Here is a 22,944-nt window from a genome sequence, read left to right as displayed (position 1 = left end):
TTTTTCTCATCAAATCTTTAAAGATTCCTATATCTTTCTATAACTAAATCCTGTAATATTTTTTATACCCAATGTATTTTGGTGAGAAACTGAATGTAAATTTCACAGGGGATCTTTAAGTTCAACATAATGTCTTCACTATGGTCTATGAATTATTAACCAAATACCTCTTTGTATCCAAATGAGCAATCTCAGTGATGACAGTGATAATGACTAATGACTAATATGAGTCAGTATACAGATGATTTCCACATCACTCACTACTACAAACAGCTGGATATGAAAGCTTTTCATTGTTTTGTTAATTTGTTTTTCATTAAATCTCAAGATCTTTTTACATTATTAGGGGCTGCATTATAGACATCATACGACTGTTTTCACAGCCTTCACAGAGTACTGCTCCTAATAATGAGTAAGCTGCGTGCTATTGTGTATATGGTGTTGCCCCTTCGTCTGGCATTTCTCTGACACAGGTATTGGTTATATGTATGATGGACTATTTTGAAACTAAACTGTTACAAATTTAGGCAATGTCCAGAGTAACTTAATAGTTAGTCTGCAGGAAGCTGGGTTCATACTAGAGAGGGGTCTGCCTGCAGGGATCCACTTTGGGTTCAGTTCCAATGTAGGCTCCGCTCTCAGGTCAACTCAGCTGTCAGGACAGGAAATGCACACAGAAACTACAAAATAAACAAACAAGAAATAGACACTTCGGCTGGAAGCAATTTTGTCGTTTAAACAACACTGCTCAACAATGTAACTTTGTAATGTAATTCTTTAAATGTAGCGTGAATGTTGATTTTGCACATCCTTTCTACGTTGTAACTTCATAACGGGACAAATTTTCGTCCCCCAAAGGATAAAACTAAGTTCTCTGGGTGTTTGTTTTTCGCTACGCTGGACCAAAGATGCCATACATGACAGCGGTATGTGACTTTTTGTATTATCCAAAACAGGTAAGAAAAGGTTTGAATGTATGGGTCGTGCATACGCTCGACGTCAAAACAGCTACCGATATTAATTTGTGTCAGATTATGCAAATTGGTAATGGTAATTGAATGGTAGCTAGCGTTAGCTCCTGGTGTTTTATGTTAGGATTAGCTTTTTTCCTGTGATGCGACATTCAATGAATGAATAATTGACCAATGTTGACTAATTAACACTACACTTAACTAACACTACACAATGCACAAACACTAATTAATGTGTTTATAAATAAACGACAAATCGCTTTCACCGGAAGTGTCTTCACGATTTTATTTTGTATTTTTTGCGTGTATTTCCTGTCTTGACAGTGGCGCTAACCTGGGAGCGGAGCCTACTCTACAGTTTCCCTAAACTGGACAGAATGTGTGACGGGTCAGAGTTGCTGGAGGGGCTGAAACAGAGACTTAGCTGCCGGATAGACGAAGAAAAAACAAAACTGCACAGTCTCAGTAAGGACATATGGAGCCACCCAGAGCTGGCTTACGAGGAGAGGAAGGCTCATGACAGACTTGTAGAGTTTTTCAGGCTGGAAGAAGGCTGGAACGTCGACAGCCACTTCAAACTTGAGACTGCATTTCGAGCCACTTGGGGAGCTGGAGGAAGTGAGCAGAGAGACGTGGTCAATGTGGGTTTCTTGTGTGAGTATGACGCCCTGCCTGGTATTGGACATGCATGTGGACACAACCTGATTGCTGAGGTCGGAGCTGCTGCTGCTCTGGGGCTCAAAGCTGTGCTGGAAAACACAAACAACCTCCCTGTCCGGGTTCAGGTAGGACAACCACACAACATGCAGTGTTCAAGTGCTCACACTTCTGTAACTCAACCAGAGAAACTGATCCAAGTTTAGAACAGTTTAAAAAAATATACATATATTATTCAATCATTATTATTCCTTAAGAAGTCTTTGTAGTTTGGTTTCTCTGGACAAGTAAGATCAGTTCAACAATAACACCTGAAAAGTATGAGTCTCCTCTTAAGAAGTAATGCAGGTCCAAAGTGCAGAATCTGGCCACTGGGAACTGAGCCAAACCCCAGAGAATGACAGGTAGTGTAGCCCATTTTTTATTTTTATTTAGGCTGCACTGCCATGTCATCGCTTATAGCACTGAATGTCAGCTTTTAGCTTTCAGCTTTCCCTCAGTTAAGGAGGACTAAATGTCCATCCATCCATTATCTGTACCGTCTTATCCTTAAGGGTTATGAGGGGGCTTGAGCCAGTCCCATTCCAAATATGGGCAAGAGGTAGGGTTCACCCTGGACAGACTGCCAGTCTATTCCAGGGCTGACATACAGACACAAACAAACATTCACACCAGGCAAGTACAAGTCACCAATTAACCCAACCTGCATGTCTTTGGACAGTGGAAAGAAGCCAGAGTACCCAGAGGAAACCCACACAGGCACAGGGAGAACATGCAAACTCCTCACAGAAAATCCCCAGGCAAACCAGGGATTGAATCTGGAACCTTCTTGCTGTGAGGCGACAGTGCTAACCAATGTGCAACCATGCTGCCCCATGCTACATTTTACAGAAATAAAAGGTTTGGGGTCACATCCTTTGCAGACAGTGACTGTTTGTTCCCTGCTGAGGCTCTGCCAGCTTCACATCTTCCTTGTCCAACTTTTGCCCTCAGTCTGGTTTTCAGGAACTCTATTTCTCTAAAATCATTTCTAAATAATGACCAGAAAACAAAGGAGCCCAAACTTTAAGTGAATGGAATCATATAAGATGGTGATATGAGAGCAAGCACTTTTAACAACTTTTTAAAAAACTAGCTTGCACCTCTATCAATGATGAATAACAGAAATATCCCAAGATACAAGACAGTCTGCCTAAATTTCTGAATTATCAGTGGTAAACATCAAACGAGACTCGAAATCTAAGGGTGGTTATGGTTTGGTTACCACATTTTTAAAATCACACCAAAATACTCTAGTCTGCCCCATTGCTCATTTAATTTGTCAGTTAAGTAAGGAATCTTTCCAAGCACCTGGTTGGCAGTGGTTGTGACACCCATTTTCAAGTCTGATGACCAAACAGCTGTGGGAAACTACAGACCCATGAGGAGAAATGGGTAATAAAGCATTTAACCACTAAACTGAAGACAGGCTACATGCCACTACATCCAATGCAATTTGGTTTTTGCGCTGATTTGTTCTGAACGCTATCATCACTGATGGACAGGGAGTTTCACCTCATGCAGGACAGTCTGACAGCACTGAGCAGCTCCTTCAGCAATAGGCTGCTTCACCCAAAGTGTGTGAAGGAGAGGTATCGCAGGTCCTTCCTTCCTGCCGCTGTGAGACTCTACAACCAGCACTGCTCCTAGTAGACCACATACTCACATGGATCCATTTCACTAGGTTCTGCACTTTAATCCATCCTAACAAACAGCTGCTTATCAGTCACTCACTGTGTGCAATACCATTTTCAAAATGTGCAATATCTGTATTTAGTTCAATCTGTCTCTATACTATACTACTATATATATATAGTCCATATATTTAGTTCATTTTGTCCTGTTTATATTGTTATGTTTATATTTTTTAGAATATTATCTTGCTTATATCTTGTCTTGTACTCGTATTTATGCCTTTTTTTCTCTTTTCAATCTCTGATGCTGCTGTAACAATGTAAATTTCCCTGTACATTGTTACAATTGATCCTTATCTTATCTCATCACTCAACAGAAACCGCTAACTGCTCTCTCTGCCTCTCTGCCTCTTTATTCTATGGAAGCCATTAAATGGATGAGATCATACTTGACTAACAGGAGGCAAAGTGTTCATTTTGGTCATCTTGTACATTAATGACTCGACTTTTGTTTGTCTGTCAACATACAAACATATACTGATGACACAGTTCTGTATGTTTGTACTGAGGAACAAACAACAAGCTGCAAACAAATTTACTGCAGCCATAGTCCATGTATTCCATTGGGACAGCTCAAGGTTGTGTCTGATTTTAAATACTCTGGAATCATTCTAGATTAAAATTTGACATTTAAAAAGCAAGTAAAAAAGGTACTGTCAAATTTAACCCTAGTGAATTTTAGGCATATAAGACTACTTGGTTCAGTAGCTGGTCACAAACAAACATGACGACTCTGAAACCAGTTGAGTCCCTTTACAAACAGACCCTTAAAACACTTAACTGACAGGCCAATAGTTTTCATCATTGACACATAATACAAAAGTATGCTTGGCTCTCCCCCACTTCGCCAATTCATACAGCAGAGGGACAGTAGCAGCAGGGCTACAAGGGCAGCTACCAGAGGGGACTGTATTGTACAGACAGTCTTCTCAGTCAGAGCAGAAGACTGTTTGTACAATACAGTGTCACTTTATGATAATTTATGCAGTGTATTGTATGTATTGTATTGTGTTGTATTACTTGTTGAAGCACTGTACATGTATTCAGTTGTCAAACTGGGCTTTCTTCTACAGGTGACAGTGCTGGGGACTCCAGCTGAGGAAGATGGTGGAGGTAAAATTGACATGATAAGGGAAGGAGCATTTGAGGGTTTGGATGTGGTGTTCATGGCTCACCCATCAAAAGAGGATGCCATATACCTGCCCTGTTTGGCTAACCATGAGTAAGTTTCATTACAATACAAATTTCCTGTATGAATATTTTCCATTTTTCTGCATGGTGTGTGGTATGCTTTGTACTTTGAAATGTTCTTCACTGCAAGCCTGGAAATCTGATGCAGTGCTTTATGCAACTGGTTAGTTATAAGTGTATAATCCATATTGTTGACCCAGTCTAGAATAGAATGAAAAGATGCCTGAACTCAAACATTTTATTCCAAAAATACATAATTGACCATTGGGTAATGAACTATAGTGAACTATATTACTGTATGGTATTGCATATAAGTGCAGTCTAAAGTGATTCTAGTGGTCTACTTCTTTCTTTCTGTCACTCAACTGCATTGTTATGTCACAATTTTGATGCTTTCCCTTTTCCTGAGGGAGACCTAAGCATGGTTTATCTCATGTTTTCCAGTGTAACTATAAAGTACCATGGAAAGGCATCTCATGCCTCAGCCTACCCCTGGGAGGGAATCAATGCACTGGATGCGGCGGTGCTGTGCTACAACAACCTGTCTGTGCTAACGACAGCAGATGAAGCCAGACTGGAGAGTTCATGGTGAACAACTGATCTCCTCTATTCTCATGTGTTGCTCTCGGGATTTTAGTGAGCTCTGATATTCAATCATGTTGTGCTGTGCAGGTATTATAAAGCACGGTGGAATGAAACCAAACATCATCCCTGCATACACTGAGCTGGAGTACTATCTGAGAACCCCCTCACGCTCTGAGCTTTCTGTATTGAAAGTAAAAGCTGAGAAATGTTTTCGATCAGCTGCTGTGGCAACTGGGTGTGAGGTAAGCCAGCATAATGTAGTGATGTTCACTGGGACAGTAAGTAATGGCCTTTTTTGGCCTGTATCGGGTGACCAGTAGAAACAGAAACATCCATAGACATCTGCCAGCGTGTCTTTTTTTATACTGCCACTAATACTAGACATGCTTCTATCCATACAGGTGATGTTACTGTGCCACTAAGGATCTAAGTAGCTTTACTGTAATTTTGAATGAGCTCAGCTAAACTGCAATTTGCAATGGCTTTAAACATTGAACATCAATGCTGTGACAAAACAAGCACAGGTTAAGCTGAAACACAGCTGAACTCAATGCATGACAACATTACCTTACAAGGTCTGCCCCACAGGTAATTTAATTAATAATGCTGATAGGATAATTAATGAAATTTGCTTCAGCTTTTCAGAATTGTGATATTCCAGTTCAGGATGAACTGCTGAGGAAAAACTAGAATTATTCCTACAAACTATATCCAGTTTGATAGCTCGGCCCTGCTAAATGTCCCTTGGCTTTAAAGGTGGTATGTGTACGTTTTTGCTTTTGCTACATAGCAAATGTTTGCATTAACAGCTGTTAGTACTTACCAGTCAAGAAGAAATGTTCCTCGCCAAGAGCTGTCTCCAGCAGTGAAAAGTAATGCCAACGTAATTCTTGTTTTGCTTCTATTTGCATCACTTCTTTTCTTTTACTAAAGTCAGCACACTAACTAGCTAGCCCCATCCTGTCCTGTCTCATAATGCCACTTTGTGATAGTGAGTCATTGTAGCATCCCGTCTGCCCTTAGTCCAACAAGTAGTGTTGCCCAAAAAGTGTATTCTAACCTCTTATAAATGCAATGGTGACTGAAGCTCTTGGTAAGTATACAGTTGTCAATGCTTCTGTTGTCTGTGTACTGATAGCCAAAACCTTACAAATAGCACCCTTAAGAAGTTAACACCAAATGTCTTTCAGGTTGAAGTAGAGTTTGCAAGAAATATGTATGATAACATGCTGCGCAGTGCTGCACTGGAAGAGCTGTACATGAGAAATGGAAAGACTCTGGGGATGGACTTCACAGATGAAAACCTTCTCAGTAATGAATCTGGTACGTGTACATCCTCTGTGAGGGAATAACTAAAGTATGTGGTAGTGGGCAAAGTCATATGCAAGCAAATGGGCACACAATTTCCACACTACAGTATAATAGCATGATTAAAAATATGTCTGAAGATACCTCAGGTTATTTGTAAGCTATGCAGGTCGCAGTTTTATGCAGCCATCTAGGGAGCAGCTGCAGTGCCTTAACACACCTCCATTTTCTAAATATTAGTTTGGGGTTCTTTCTTCTTCTAAACTATATAATAAGCAATAATAATATTTCTCAAAATGTTTAACTATTTAAATATGGGGATGGATCGATGACATATGAACACGATGACCCTTTTGTCCTCTCCTCAGGCTCCACAGACTTCGGAAATGTGACATTTGTAGTTCCTGGAATCCATCCGTACTTCTACATTGGTTCTAATGTTCTCAACCACACAGAGGAATACACTGTTGCTGCTGGTGTGCACACCATTCTCTCTCACACACACACACACACACTGTAGCTTCCAGAGCCTGCTAGCCAGGCCTCTTAGACTTCTCACAGTCAACACTTTTCAACACTTTCAAACCTGATATATGACTATTATAATATTTAAAGATATTCAAATATCCAGTGTCTTGCAACTGGATTTGTATGGCTGACAATGTGTTTGTGTCGTTGTTGTAGGTGATGAAAGAGCTCAGTTTTTCACTCTGAGGACAGCAAAGGCTCTAGCTATGACAGGCCCTGGATGTGCTGCTGTGCCCAGAGCTGCTGCAGAGAGTGAAGCAGGAGTTCACTGAGGCCAAACTGAAGGAGGACAAGATGCTGATGGGAGAACACACAGGGCAGTCTGAAAAACACTGCTGAAGCCATTATAACCAGACACCTCCCACTAACCTGTCTCACTAAAACCCTTTTCTGAAATGGTATGCCTAACATTTCCACATCTGAATGATTTATTTGTTGAGTGTGTTATGGGAATCTTCTGTTCAGTAAGCACAGAGTCAATGTTGTCTTTCTGTAGGTTTAATTCTTACATTTGCAAAGGACTCACTGCACTCCTTAAGCATGAGATGCACAATGAGTACCGAGTACAATAGATTACAGGTTAAATGGAAAAGAAACAAGGTTACGTCCGGAGATGAAAAAAAAAACATCTTCTGGAGACTACACAACAGTGCAGCTCTGAGAGAAAGTGTCAGAGATTACACAGCTATGCAGCCCTGCTATCAGGCCCCGTCCTTGATGGAGCAAGGTGCCCTGTGAGCTTATTGATGTGGAAAAGTACTAAGCATATGATATTTCATAAGGAACAATTGTAGAAGTACAACACAATGGTCAAGATTATTAATAAATCACAATTATCATGAATCATATGAGAATTTCCAATACAAGTGTTATTTGTATTATTGACAGGAATGATGGCTAAAACTACCACAATGAGATCCAGACTGAAACAAATTGTAATTATTATTCTATGAACTATGAAGAGGCAACTGATTATAATACATTCATTTAAGCAATGTTTTGCAGTGTTTTGTGATGAAGTTTTCATCAGTGCTGTATTATTCTACAATATACACAGGAAGCACAGTGTGAGCAGCAGTAGCAGTCCTGACAGTCCAGCTTCTTAAATGTAGAAAATATAACACTGAATGGAACACATTGTATAAATGTTATTAGATTATTTTTCTACAACAATGCAAACCACCATCTGACTGCAAAGACAGTTATAATAATCTATGCCGTTTATCCTTTAAGGGTGGCGGGGTGCTAAACTCCCAGTTTACATTGGGCGAGAGGCGGGGTTACACCCTGGACGGGTGGTCAGTCCATCGCAGGGTAACTGACAAACATCATCAGCAAAGAAGCAGAGGCTCTGCTATCCGCTGCTTTTCCCTGCAGCCAAGCAGACTGTAGTAGCTGCTTCACGGATGCGATCGGGAGGCGGATGTGGGACTTCCTGGTCAGACAGTGTTTTTCACATGAATTAGAAAACGCAGTTTGTCAGACTTCTCTCCGCTAACCCGATACACAGCTTAGTCGTCGGGTTTCAGGATTATTTAGACTTTATTTCACCAGTGGTTAACACAGAGCGTCTGATCACATTAACGTTACTCGTCATCAGAGTTAGCTAGTAAGCTAACGTAAACGTTAGGGCTTTGCTGTGCTTTAGCCATGTCCGCCTCGGCTGGATGCTCCCCGGCGGGCCATAGCTCGGGCCTTGGCCCCGGCATGTCCATGTTTCGCTGGCTAGAAGTGCTGGAGAAAGAGTTTGATAAGGCCTTTGTGGACGTGGACCTGCTACTCGGAGAAATAGACCCAGATCAAGTCGACATTACTTACGAGGGTCGTCAGAAGATGACCAGCCTAAGCTCCTGTTTTGCTCAGCTGTGTCACAAAACCCAGACGGTTTTTCAACTCAACCATAAACTAGAGGTCAGTAACTCTTCTGTGATTTACGATTAACGTTACACTTGAGTCACTTGTAAGTGAGATATCGTGCCGAGATGGAAAGTGAGTGTTAGGTGACGTTATAACTACTATTCCTGTCTTGGTGATTTAAACTGGTACTGTCACTCCTGTGCTTTCGGTATGCCACCCATGTTCCACGACTCACTGGCAAATGCTGCTGCTGGTTGTAAGTAGGCAGAAATTACTGTCCAGCAGCATACAGCGAAGGAGTGTCACTGCCACTGACCTATGCCCATCCTCAGTGATATGACATCTGTACTACCGCTTTTCGACTGGCATATAGCGCATGAAATTTAATGTCGGTGCTCCTCTGCCACATACCACTGTCCACCGGTTCCTTACTGTCAGATACCACTGTTGTCACTACTGATGACAACCGCGTTTTATAGGATTCATTTTAAGTTGCTATAAATTATCGAAAATCCAGTAAATATTTTATCAGTAGTTACAGAGGGATCTTCACTATTTTAATCAAGTGGACCCAAACCATGCTCCCGACAGCATAACAGCCACTGGATCCCCTCACTGTAGGGATCAAGCATTCAGGTCTGTACTGTTCTCTTTGTGTATGCCACATATGCACTCGTCCATTTGTTGAGAATATGTTAATGACCATATCACTCCCCCCCCCCCCCCCCCCCCCCCCTACATCTCTGTAGACCCGTGGCTAGGGTTTTTGCACAGCTGAACTCTCAAATGTGCATTAACCTTTGTAATGAGGGGTTTATGCACTGTAACTCTATAATGATATCTCTCTCAGTTTGACTGTGGACAGACTGTTCTTGATGACACGGTCCTCAAATGTGCGCTGTTGAACACTATTTCTCTCTTTACTAATGTCTTTCAGTTAGATCAGATCTGTGTGACTGAAGCTTCTGCCATCCGTGCCAACAGTGAACCCTCTTTCAAGGTCGCTTAGCTCTTTTCCTCTTGCCATGTTTATACAAAATCGGTCAGCTGGGCCTGCTCAGCATTTTTATACTTGCTTTATTGTGCCATGCAGTGCACCTGTGTGGAAGCATCTGCATTTTGTTACGTTTCTCCGCCGATTTATTCAGGTTTTAGCTTTTGTCATCTGTCTGTATGTATAAATACACGTGGATGAGCTTAATGTCTTTAATCCTCTAATGCCTGATATTACATAGACTAAATAAATACATAAAGAAATTCACCAGTTTATGAGAAATTTGGGCCTTTCTACATAACTAATTTGTCACTGTGAGAGAAACTGCTAGAGCGTGTTTCCCCACATTCATTCTATTCTGAATCCTTGTTTTTGTGGCTGATGTAAAGGAGGAACCTGCTTCATAAGGGTGTGTGGTTGAGAACAGTGAGGTCTTCACTGCATGCTGGTGGACAGCGGGGATACTCAGCTTTACTCTGCAGAGATAACGAGAGAGGCTGCTGAACTGAATGTGTTGGTAGGAATAGTTTCGACACTGTATAGATCAGTCAGTGGCCGATCTGGGGGTGACCCGATGCCCGAATGGTACCACATGGGCGTGAGCGTCGGGCACGCCACACCACTCCTCTGCTCTCCCTCTGCTGTATATCCCGTACATCTCAACTGTCACTATCAAGTAACGGCAAAAGGGCATAGTTGTCCATATACACATTTTAAAGTCCCAGACAGGATATTTCAATTTGATTTTATGAATGTATTTTATCATTTCTTGCTGAATTCGACATTCTAATAATTATTTATTACTTTTCTCGTACTTTTCGGATTTTCTTCTTGGTACCAGCGAAATTTAATATTTGATCCAGACCTGTTGTGTGAGTCATATACAGAACAAAAAATACGTGACCTGAAATCGTAATGCCTTAAAGGTGTCCTGTGGCCCTATATTACTCACCAGAATGCATAATGTTTATCCTTGAGGTCTACCAAATGTGATCAGTGTTCTTCCTTCATCTTTAAACATTTGCTAAACTGGTTTGTCCTAAAAGTTTGAAACCAGAATTGTTTACATTCGTGTTTACTTGGTTGCGCTTGCTCAGTGGTTCTTGGTGCATCACTGCTGCCCGTTGGACAGAGGAATAGTGTGAAGCTGCTGTGTATCACTCCATCCAGGTGGAGGCCTGTACTGCGAGCGGAGTTTAACCTGCGCTGGGTTAACTCGGGGTTATCAAGGGAAGTCAGGATTGACAAACCTCAGTTCCCTCTACTGCTGTTAAACGGTACTACGACGGTGGTTAAGATGTCGGTCAATTGAGTCGGTGTTAACTTAATGCGAGCCTGCACCGTATTTCTCAGATGAGGAGCGCACGTTAATTCTGTCGGTTTACGAGGAATTTAAAGAGACTCTAACGACAAAATTTAAAACCGCGGCTGTCAACGAAGCCAGGGAGACGTGTCAAGTCTTTTCTAGAGTCTTAATCTGTAAAATGAGATGTAAGGACAAGTAAAATATGTGATAATTATTAGGGTACTTGGATTATAGTCAATACGTGGGTCACAGTTGTGACTCAGCTGTTACTCACTGTTAAAGACAGGTGGCCCATCGCAAGATCCAGTTCTACTGGGGGGGTCCCTCGAAGGAGGTCCTGCTGGGACTGTTATAAGATGAGATAGATGTTATTGAATTTACATGTTACAGCAGCAAGAGACAAGAGTGCCAAAAATAGAAAAAGATTATGTATTATCTGAATACAGTGCAGCGTTAACTCTGACTTGACATATCTACCTCCGGTGACTTTCCCATTACCCTCATTCTTCCACTCTCCAGGCTCAGCTGGTGGACCTGCGTTCTGAGCTGACTGAGGCTAAGGCTGAGCGGGCAGTGGTAGAGAGGGAGGTCCATGACCAGCTCCTGCAGCTTCATGCTCTCCAGCTACAGCTTCATGCCAAACAAGGCCAGCCTGAGGACTCTGACACCATCAAAGACAGACTGGTAGGTAGACGGAGGAGATGCTGTTTCACCTTTATTTGTTAGAAACAATAGGAGTACAGAAATGAACTCCAGGTGAGAGGGAAGGTAAAATACTTAAATACATTAAAAAAACAAAACAGGTCCACAGTCACAGTTGATCTGAATGTCACATTTACAGGGTATGCATCTTAATCTGGTCGCTCCAGGGAAAACTAAGTTATACAAAAGTTGTTTGGGGGTTTTGGTAGTCAGTTGAAAGGATCAAAAATCTAATCTTACACTTAAGTGGCTTCAGAAAGTATTTAGTGCGCTCCACTTTTTCCACACGTAATTGTGTTGTAGATTTGACTTTAAATGGACTAAAATGTATATTATCAATCTACACTCAGTAACACATAATGACAAAGTGGAAACACAGTTTTGGAATTTTCTCGCAAATTCATAAAAATCAAAAACTGAAATGTCTGATTTCTAAAAGTATTCAGACCCCTTGGTGTGGAACCAAACCATGGTCAGGTACATCCTATTTGCTTTAATTATCTTTGCATTGTGTCCAGAACTTGACTGGGGTCCACCTGTGGCTAAATGAATTGATTAGACACAGTTTAGAAAGACACATGCCTGCATTTTTACAGTCCCACAATTCACACTGCAGGTCAGGACGAAAACCAAGCCATGATGTCCAAGGCACTCTTTGAGGGAAGTGTCTGTGAACTGCCATCTTCAACACTTTCTGAAGCCACTGTAGGGTATATTCATCTCATGGACCAGGTGTGAGCTTTGCCAACAAATTCCAGGAAAAAGGAAAATCATATGGTTAAATTTGTTGATGATGATGTTTTGGGCAACATCCTGCACTCTGCAAGGCAAGAATCACTGATACAGTGGGATGTGTAGATGAAGTTAAATACTGACTTTACCAAAGTATGAAACTGGGAGGCTGAAGAAATGTTGCCTGAAAGAAATCTCTTATTTCAGGCTTTCACTCAGCTAGACAGAGCTTAATCTCTGCAGTTCATGGTTGTATTCATAAATAATAGGAATGGTCTGGCTGAAAATAAACTCTTTAATAATATATTAATGCAGAAAGGTATATGGATGTTTGGTTAATTTACTTCTATATATTTTCTCATTGTACATCCTGTATAGTTTACCATGTATCTGCATGAAACCTCAGCTCAAATTTAGGGACATCTCGATATATTGATTATTGACTCGGTGAACAATCACCACACAGTGTGCTGCTGAAGTAATGAAAAAAGAAGTAAAACGTAAACCAGAAATACAGCCAGCAGCTGCTGCTGAGTCTGCACATCTTCTCTGTATACAAGTTCAGGTTCATTGCACACTGCCTGTTGTATGAGATGAACAAAAGTGCCCCCTTTTTCCCACCTCTTTGCTCTAAACCTTCTTCAACAAGTCCAAATACCTTTAGACAACTCTTGTGCCAAATCTGCACTTTCTCTACACCAGCTAATGGTAATGAGAGGTAATGAGAGTGGAGCATCAGCAGCAGCTTCAATCCTTTGGTTTGTGGTTAGCAGCAGTTCTGCTGTGCATTAGTGTTTTGACAACACTCATAGTCCAATACACATCAACAAAGTTACACATGTAAGTTAGGAGGAAAACAGAATTTGTTTGCAGTTATCTGTGTAAAGTGCTCATTACAGGGTGGTATAGGCTGATTTTGCTTGGTGCTCCCTACTCCTGCTTTCCCATTGCTTCCAATGCTTTCAGTCTAATTTTTTCTAGGTCTGATTTGCATATTGCTTTAAAATGTATCTTCCACTTATACTGAATGATTAACTTACAGTCTCTTTCCCCTGAATTTCCCTAATCATCGACTTCTCTCTGCTCTTCTTCTGCCTCTTTTCCCCTAAAGCCTGCACCAACACTGGAAGAGATGGTAAGTTTGTGTTTGGGTGTGTTTTACAGAAACTCAATGATACTTAAAGGCAGGAGAAGAAAGGACTGAGACATGATTTATCGCTGTCTTCTAGTACAAACACAGTTAGACATTCAGTTGTCCATGGGTCACACCTAAAATATTTCTATGTACTCAAGTGTCTACTTGTGTGACATGTTTCTAGAGTTTCCTAAAAGTACCGAAGTGGCCAGGCTGCAAAGAATGTACGTTTTCCAGAGCACACTGGGACACACTTGATTAATGAAGTCATGCAATCGTTCACAGAAATACATGTCAGAACCAAGCTCAGGCGTTTTTAGTACAAATTTCTCTCCGTGTATATCCAAGGACAGTGTTTCCTTGCCAAGTTGCAGCAAAAGCATAGAAACACAAAGGAGGAATTTTGAATACCTCCCCTGTGAAGCTCTTGGAAGCAACCAGATCTGAGAAGATGGAAAACCTTTCTCTGACCGTTAGCGCCTGTAAGACTGTCTTTTTGGGCTCATCCTTTTTTAACATGACATTCAATGACACTGAATTTCTTTGCTGCTTGACAGTTCTGCCTCACTGATCACCATTTTTACAAAGCTGAAAAACTGACAGAACTGTTCCACAGACTGCCTCTAAGGGTTCTGTGTCGTGATTGTCCAATCTTGTGATAGGTCAGTAGGGCAGTAACAGGTAAAGCTGAATTTTAAGGGCGTGACGTGGATTTTGGGTTAAAAGTCCCAAACCACTGGGCTACGATCAGAATTCTTCAGCCTGATTCAGGTGTCCAAAAAGTATCAGGAGACGGCAGCGTCCAAGGCAGCAGAGTTTATTTGTCGACAAAGAAACCCGGGAACCATTCACAGTGCATACATGACACGCCAGAAGAGCCCCAAAAATGTACTGGCTCTGTCTCTCTATATATACAGTTTTGGCTGTGACTTTCCACACCTCTTAGATCATTTCATTGGTTTACACCATTAGAAACATGGGTTTTGGTTAACTGTCTATCCCTATGTTAAAAGTACACCATTATGTATCAAGGCACATATCTTTGTGGTGGCAGGCATATGAGCCTAATCTGACCTGTTGACCTTGTCCTTATCTGACCTGTTCACTCTCTGTTATGCACCATTATGTCTTGGCCTGTCCTGATTATATTTTTAAAAAAGAAAGTTATCCCTTACTTTTACACCATTATTTCTTTACTCTCCCTAGCATCATTTTTAAAAAGTATCTAACTTTTTCACACTCTAATATGGATTATACAAGGTATGCATTATATGCAGTGAATACTAACATCTGTTCTCACACATTAACATGTTACATATGTTTTCTTTGAATCACTTTTTGAATCATGTAGTACAGTATATGATAATACCATTTCATACAAATGTTCTTTAAGATCAGTAGCTTGCTGCAATATTTTCTCTGTTTAGAGGCACTTTACTCTTTACACATCACATAGCTGTTGGCTTTTTACACTACAGGCGCACTCTGCCGAACCTTATGGCAAACTACTTCAGACAGTCTGTTGTACATATGAACTGTGAAAATTTTAGCAGGTCATTACAGTTTGAATATTTAACTTTTTGAAAGGTTGAATTTTTAACAGAAAGTGACAGCCCTTAATGTATATGGCTACTGTAGACTGTAATTAAGAGTTTAGAAAAATTATGAATTAGGTTACTTGTTAAAAAAAATTATTAACAAAATGTGAAATAGCAGCTCACTGCCCCTTGTAATTCACATAAGTTAACTTGTTATCTGTTCATACATCCATATTACGTAAAATGCATTTTTTTCTAGCATATCTACTGGTGCTTTACTAACTTCTACTGCTGAGGTTATGAGTTATCTGTCTCTCAGATTTCTGATGACTGAGACTCTGCTGCTGAAAGAACAATGATGTGTCTTCCTAAAATAAAAAAGTAAATAATGATCTGGTTCCCAGCAATAACTTCACACTGCTCTTCCAGGAAGTAATCACAGACACCCCTCCATTTGCTGCCTAGAGTTGTAGTGTGCTGTACTTACATGTATTGGGCGAGAGAACTATTCAATATTTTTACATTAACAGTTGACTGTGTGTAGTGTTGCTCGTAGTGACAAACCAGGTATCACCAGTTCTGCAGTTCCCCTCAGCCCCACGAAGCCTTTAAAGTTGTTTTGATTTTACAGCGTAGAACTTAGCTTTCTGGTTCACCCATTGCAAACTACCAACCCAGAACCAAACAGCCAATAGACAAAGTTTGTCACTGGCTGGTGAACATGATGGAGCATGTAGGACCTGAGGAATCAGATATTTTTCTCAGGAGTTGGTGGAGACCAAAACAGAGCTTGAAAGAGGGTGAATATTGGACTTGCATTTGTTTTCAAAGACATATTCTGCAGACCTTATTAACCCTACCATGCAACTGTCAAAGCCAAATATTGACCTGGAAATGCAGCTATCACAGTACTAGTACACCTGCATCATCTTTTCAGCTGCAGCTGTTTGTCCCCATTATTTTCCCCAGTTTTCTCAGGGATTCACTTCCATGTAAATAATACATTTAAAGCACAGGAAAACATTCTGTTAGAGCAAATAATGTGCCAACTGAAATTTCTCAACATAGACATTGCTGAGATTAAAATGTACATTTACTTGTATATACCATATATTAATGAAAGTTATAACTTGTGTGAAAACCACTTCTCCTAAGTGTTAATGTATTTGGCAACACATTTTTCACTCGTCCACTCACCTTGCTTATAGTGCTTCTTGTTTGTGTGTCATGCTTACAATGTGATGTGCTTGTTCCAGGAACAGGAGCTTGAGGCTAGTAAGAAGGAGAAATTGGCAGAGGCAAGACTGGAGGCAGAAGTGAGACTATTTAAGAAAGAAAACGAGGCCCTTCGCAGGCACATGGCAGTATTACAGGCCGAAGTGTACGGAGCCAGACTGGCTGCCAAATACTTGGACAAAGAACTGGCTGGCAGGTAAAGAGTTTGAGCTCATAACATCTATAAGTTAAGTTGAAAATTTGTTAAGATAATGTATTACAACATTACAACTGATGATATTATCAACGACCAGTTAAGGAGTCATGTATACAGTGTGCTCTTGATTTTAGAAAAGCAGGTACACATTATAATTGTGAACATCCATTTCCTGACGATTCGTTGGGCACTGTAGTTTCCAACAAACCAAAGTGTTTATCCTCTTCACAAGCTATCAGTACATAGACTGGTAGGCTGAAATTACATATATACAAATACATATAAGTTATGTGTTTTGGTTGAAACATTGTCTCTCCCTTTTTATCCCTTCAATATACAAACAAGCTTGATACTTGGTCAAAAGGATGTGCTGGACTGTTATGTAATATATAGTAATATATAATATATAGTAAGCCCAGTATTTGAATTACTGAAGGGGTGAATCAAATTCTTATTCAGCCATAGAACACAGTACACTTCACTGAATGAGAGGGGATACAGCTGAGTCCCTGATAGGTGCAGAGGGCTCAGGTCTTGTTCAGTTTGTCATGTTGTCAAGGAAATCGATTTCTTGGATGAGCAGGAAAAATGGGCTGTTTGAAATTTGAATTGACAGCATAATCTTTTGATTTTTCTTCCAGGGTGCAGCAGATCCAGTTATTAGGCCGTGATATGAAAGGGCCAGCACATGACAAGCTGTGGAACCAGCTTGAGGCGGAGATTCATCTTCATCGCCATAAGACTGTCATCCGGGCGTGTAGAGGTCGTAATGATCCTAAGAAACCTCTCCCCTCTCCTGTCGGGCATGTGAGTATAAAACTACAAAGCAATTGAAAATGCTTGTATCTCTGTGCTTTCAAAATTGAATGTGTTAATGTGATTACAGGACCCAGACATGTTGAAGAAAACCCAGGGAGTGGGCCCTATCAGAAAGGTGGTGCTAGTCAAAGATGATCATGAGGGCCTCGGAATCTCCATTACAGTAAGAAGTCACAGTGTTGTTTTTTCTTTTTTTTGAAAAGAAAAAGATGGCAGGGAAGGAAGGTTCTTCAAATAACTAACTGTTCCATACATGTCATGTACACAGTTTTTGTGCTCCGCTCCATCTAAACTGACTTTTCAATGTTCTCAAGATGAGCTTGAATATGTGGAATCATGAAGTCCTCTAAGCAGCTAACTAAGAGAGTGGAAATTAAGAGAATTTACTCAGCATCATGAGGCAGTCACATGCCATAGTGAATAACATTTTTTTTTTCTTCAAATTTTCAACTTTAAAATCATCAAGTAAAATAACAGTGAAATAACTTTTGAGAATAGGTTTGTCCACTTAAAAAGTCTACAAAGTATGTCCCATGGGTGCCCAGACTGGCATACAGCTGTATGGTTAAGCTTTCTTAACTTGCTGTTGCAGCTTTCTATGTGACTATGGCAACCACATAAACCACACAGGAGCTGATTTTACTGATATCAGAGTTTCTTGAATCATATCATCCTCACAAGCAGTAGACAAACATATTGATGAGAAACAATCTTGGATCAACATCAGTCTGATCATCTTGTCTGGACCAGTAAATAATGTAATGTTATTAAATAGCAAAACGTGTTTAAATTGTGTCCATTTTAAGCCACAGCCCACAGGCCAGTAGTACAGAGAGAGATGTGTTGCTTGATGACAAAAGGAAAAGCAACTGCTCACTTTCTGAAGGCAATTTTTAAATTGCCTAAAAGTAGGAACACTCATCCAGGTGAGTTGAGTTAACTCTTATATATCTGTTCTTGTCAGGGTGGGAAGGAGCACGGTGTCCCCATTCTAATTTCAGAGATCCATCCAAGTCAGCCAGCAGACAGATGTGGAGGTCTGCACGTCGGAGATGCCATACTTGCTGTTAACAGCATCAATTTGCGAGATGCCAAACACAAAGAGGCTGTCACCATTCTGTCACAGCAGGTAACATAAGTCTGCACATGCATGCACATAGTGCCCCACGTTGTTTTTCTATGTCTCTTTAAGTGCTTATTCTGGGTATCTGTGTCAGCGAGGACAAATAGAGTTTGAGGTGGTGTATGTGGCTCCAGAGGTGGACAGCGATGATGAAAATGTGGAGTATGAAGATGACAGCGGCCATCGCTACCGACTCTACCTGGATGAACTGGAAGACAGTAGCACAGCACCACCTAGCAACAGCTCGGCATCACTGCAGGGTACGAATTCAAACTATGTTTTGACCACTAATTAATATAGGCTTAGGTTTTTGCTCTGATATGTCAGCTGTAAGACCTTATATAGACAGGTGTGTGCCTTTCCAAATCATGTCCAAACAATTGCATTTACCACAGCTGGACTCCAATCAAGGTGTAGAAACGTCTGAAAGATGAAGAGAAAAAGGAGGAACCTGAGCTAAATTTAAAGTGTCATAGCAAAGGAGTATTTATGTCAGTGTGATATTTCAGTTTTCCCCTTTCAATAAGTTTGTAAAAATTTCAAAACAAAGCAAACAAAGCTTTTTTGACAAAGCAAAAAAAAAAAAAAAAAAAAAAAAAAAAAAAAAAAAATCATATGGTTGCAACATTACAAAATGTGAAAAAAGTGAAGGGGTCTGAATACTTTCCAAATGCACTGCAACTGAACACACACAATGAACGATGATGACGAAATGAATGGCAGAAACCTGAAAAATAAGAACAAAAGTAACTGGACATACAATATATACAGTCTCAAAATATTTGACATCGATGTACTGAAAATCTGATTGTTGTATCAGGAACTGTACTTTAATTCATTTGGTCCAAACCAAGAGAAAAAATTCTACATTTTTGCATTTTAGTTCTGGTCCAGTTTGTTTACAGACTTTTTACAAGACCAGCATGACATGAACATGACACACATGAAGTTATACAGACTGACAGGGAACTCATTCATTGGACAGTTTGGATGACTATCATCCTGCATCATGTGGGAAAATCAAATTCAGGTGACTGACAGCAGGCCAGTCTGCACTGTAATGAAACCCTCCTTTTACACCAGAGTTCCTTTTAACTGAACTTAACAGGTTAGGTAGAGACATGGTTTCCAATAAAGTAAAACAAGTAAAGTGATCAGAAGAGTTGTTTTCACCAGGACTTACTGTGACATTTGGTAGTAATTACAGTGTAGTTGCTAGAAGGTACAGTACCACAAACATTTACCACAGTAGCAGGGAACTATGCCCCCACTCCACCTCAAGGTACCCATTAAAACAGGACAAAAAAACTCTGCTTTGCTTATGAGAGATTCTTCTGGTCGATACAGAACAACACATTACTTACTATACATCTGAATCTGTGTCCATTTTGCAGCTTTGGAGAAGATGTCACTGAGTAATGGACCAGAGAATGGAGATACTGGGATCTCCAGTGAGACACCTTCAGAGGAAACCCCTTCAAAGCCTCCTGAGACTGACTGCTCCTTCTAGAAGCTCAGCCATGCCATTGGTATTTGGAGAGATAACGAGAGGACTGGTGGGGAAATCCCTCTCGAAGAACTCTATGACAAGCCCAGGGACAAGGGAAAATGAACAGAAACCGTCTGTTTTCCCTTTTTCCTCTTGGTATTCTGGGGTGATGGGATTAGGGGGTTTAACCTGGGCACGTGGCAATGATTTGGGGTAAAAGTACACATGTTTGAAGAAGCAGAGGTTGAAGATCTGTAGAGGAGAGAGCGATTCTGAACAATGTGGGACTTTTTTTGAGATATTTCATAAAGATTAATGGGAATTGACAGGACAGCTGTATGTGAGAAAAGACGAGAGGGTAGATGTCACAGGCATCAGGAAAGAAGAGGTTACTCATGGGTGAAAATGTCTTTCAGGGAGACACTTGAAGAGTGTTTAGCTTCTGTATGTATAGTTATTCATTTTGTCTTGACAACATTATGACATTGCCCCATGGCAACCCCGCAAGAGGCTAGGAATATATCTCAAAATGGACTGAATGACAATAATTTCTAGTGACTGTTTTACCAAGAGAGAATTAATTTGTTAACAACCATCTCAGATGTAAGTGATCATTGTAGTTTGCAAGAGTGAAGCCATGTTAAAAAATCGAATTGAAAAACCTTGTGATATAAACATCAGATGGAAAAATGCTGTAAAATCGTACCTGTCATAGCCAATATACTTTAAAAGACAGGTAGGCACTGTCGCCTCAGCAAGTTTGGAGGTTAGCTTAATTGGTGACTCTAAATTGCCCATAGTTCCATAGAATGTGAGTGTGAATGGTTGTTTGTCTTTATATGTCAGCCTTGTTATTGGCTCCAGCTCCAGCCCCCCCCCTGTGATCCTTAAATAAACAGTATAAATAAAGGTTGGATGGATGGATCACTTAATATGCTAAACATTGAAAGCAAAGAGCAACAATGGATTTCTTTACATATCCCCGTGCTGAACTCTATACTTGAATAGATACTTCTGGCTCTAAAGTTTTACATAATAAGTCCATTTTGGGCAGAGGGGAACAGGTCTAGATATTTTTAAAGCATAATCTTTTTTTAAAAAAAAGCATGTTAAACAGCATTTAATGCCTGACATTGCCAGTACTATCCCACATTGTAATTATTTCAGCGACCTGTCATATGAGTGTATGACCTCAAACACACACTGCTCTGCTATTGTATCATATTTATGTGGTGGTGACTGTAGGGTGGATGTGGATTCATTATCCTGCCACAGCTTTTTAAACTTGTTCCATCACTAACATATTTTGGCATGTCACTCTATGTTGAATATACAAGGGTGGGCACAGTAACACTTGTATGATGCAATGTAACTGAATACAATCATTTTAAAAATTCGGGTCTTTCTTAACTTGTGTGTATTGCTGTATACTTTTGTTGTTTTTGTGTTAAATTACATTCTATGGTAACACACTGTATTTTACAAATTGTAAAGTACTCTAAACTGGGTACAGTTGAATCGACCCCTCTCTGACACTGGCCTCACCAGTGTTCTGTTTGATGCAGAGACATTCAGTTGAATATTTTTCATTGTGCCCAGCTCTTGTATCTGTTGGCACCACTGCTACCTGCCAGTGTTCTGGCCCAAAGGAACACGAGTAAGTGGAGCCCTTAGTATGCCCTGATTCTATTACCTGCAGCATTCACATGTCCTTTTCTTTACTTGCTTTTTTACTTTATGTTTCCTTGGCGCTTGGTTTGTGTCTCTAAACTCTTCACATATATAATGTGCATCTTCATAGATAATGTATTCAAGCTAAACAGTTTGTTAGCCCTGAAATAAAGTTTGGTTTCAGTTTGATTTGTTTCCAATATATATGGAGTATGTCTTGTCTATTATCATGTTTTCATTACCTTAAAATTCATCTAAGAGTTTAAAAAATGAAAAGGATTTGCAAGCTGATAGGCGGCATGGTGGTGCAGTGGTTAGCACTGTCGCCTCACAGCAAGAAGGTTCCGGTTTAGAGCACTGGGCTTTTCTGTGTGGAGTTTGCATGTTCTCCCTGTGCCTGTGTGGGTTCTCTCCAGGTACTCCAGCTTCCTCCTCAGTCCAAACACATGCAGGTTAACTGGTGACTCTAAATTGCCTGTAGGTGTGAATGTGTGTGTGTGTGTGAACGATTGTTTGTCTATATGTGTTGGCCCTGTGATGGACTGGTGATCTGTCCAGGGCGTACCCTGCCTCTTGCCCATTGACAGCTGGGATAGGCTCCAGCTCCCCCCGTGACCCTTAAAGTGGTATAGATAATGGCTGGATGGATGAATGGATGAATGGATGCAAGCAAGTATCACTATCAGCAACACTCAATAAGTTTAAGAAATGTCTGAATCAAGTGACCTCAGACAGTGCACACAGCCAGGATGTGATGTGATCCAGTCAGAAAAAAATGTTCACCAATGTCCAATCAGATTTGTTTAAATCAAATCCATAATGTGTTTAAAAATGAATTATGTATTAATATTTAAATAAACCAATAGATATAGATATAGGATGAGATAGACCAGGTATTTATGTTCAGTATCTACTGTTTTATCCAGTAATACACATTTACATTTATATTTACCTTTCACTGGGTTAACACTGGATTTTGAATTGTAAATATAAAACTGGGTGTGCCTACTATATTCTGTGACATTTAAGGAAACAATTGGTGTTTTTTCTAAACATGATATTGTATAAGCAAAGAGCAAAGTAATGTGGCCAGTGGATATCATATAAAATCAAGAAGTAGTTGTTGACAATCTGGTTCCAGAGAATCTTTTGACATCTATTTTGTCACTCATG

General features: G+C 40.3%; 3 protein-coding genes across 4 annotated transcripts in view; 2 read left to right on the top strand and 1 right to left on the bottom strand.

The window, feature by feature from the left end:
* Positions 1–22,944, bottom strand: part of LOC108899331 (gap junction beta-7 protein-like) — a 494,318-nt gene that overhangs the window by 100,701 nt on the left and 370,673 nt on the right. The gene's annotated exons all lie outside the window — the stretch shown is intronic.
* On the top strand, positions 800–7,821 carry LOC108899336 (peptidase M20 domain-containing protein 2-like). The gene is given in 10 exon segments (XM_018699735.2): positions 800–926; positions 1,296–1,756; positions 4,435–4,583; positions 4,997–5,105; positions 5,107–5,140; positions 5,225–5,379; positions 6,328–6,460; positions 6,814–6,921; positions 7,130–7,185; positions 7,187–7,821. Coding segments are annotated over 9 exon segments (1,278 nt in total). The 5' UTR covers positions 800–926; positions 1,296–1,348; the 3' UTR covers positions 7,313–7,821.
* On the top strand, positions 8,298–21,960 carry gopc (golgi-associated PDZ and coiled-coil motif containing). Of its 2 annotated transcripts, XM_018699733.2 has the most exons (9): positions 8,298–8,884; positions 11,650–11,814; positions 13,676–13,699; positions 16,494–16,669; positions 17,311–17,476; positions 17,556–17,651; positions 18,453–18,617; positions 18,706–18,871; positions 20,006–21,960. In XM_018699733.2, exons 1-9 carry the CDS (start codon positions 8,624–8,626, stop codon positions 20,119–20,121), a joined length of 1,335 nt encoding a protein of 444 aa, XP_018555249.1. In that variant the 5' UTR covers positions 8,298–8,623; the 3' UTR covers positions 20,122–21,960. The 2 variants fall into 2 exon arrangements, with proteins under 2 accessions (XP_018555249.1, XP_018555250.1); XM_018699734.2 differs by lacking the exon at positions 13,676–13,699 and having other exon boundaries at positions 8,302–8,884.

Source organism: Lates calcarifer, linkage group LG7_1, assembly GCF_001640805.2.
Source record: "Lates calcarifer isolate ASB-BC8 linkage group LG7_1, TLL_Latcal_v3, whole genome shotgun sequence".
Taxonomy (NCBI): Eukaryota; Metazoa; Chordata; class Actinopteri; family Centropomidae; genus Lates; species Lates calcarifer.
Note: the sequence above shows the minus strand (reverse complement) of the source record. Positions and strands in the feature narration are given on the sequence as shown.

Coding starts and splice junctions, on each gene's coding strand:
- gopc (XM_018699733.2), top strand. CDS start 8,624: ATGTCCGCCTCGGCTGGATGCTCCCCGGCGGGCCATAGCTCGGGCCTT. Junction 13,700..16,493: donor CACCAACACTGGAAGAGATG/GTAAGTTTGTGT, acceptor TGCTTGTTCCAG/GAACAGGAGCTTGAGGCTAG. Junction 18,872..20,005: donor CAGCTCGGCATCACTGCAGG/GTACGAATTCAA, acceptor TCCATTTTGCAG/CTTTGGAGAAGATGTCACTG.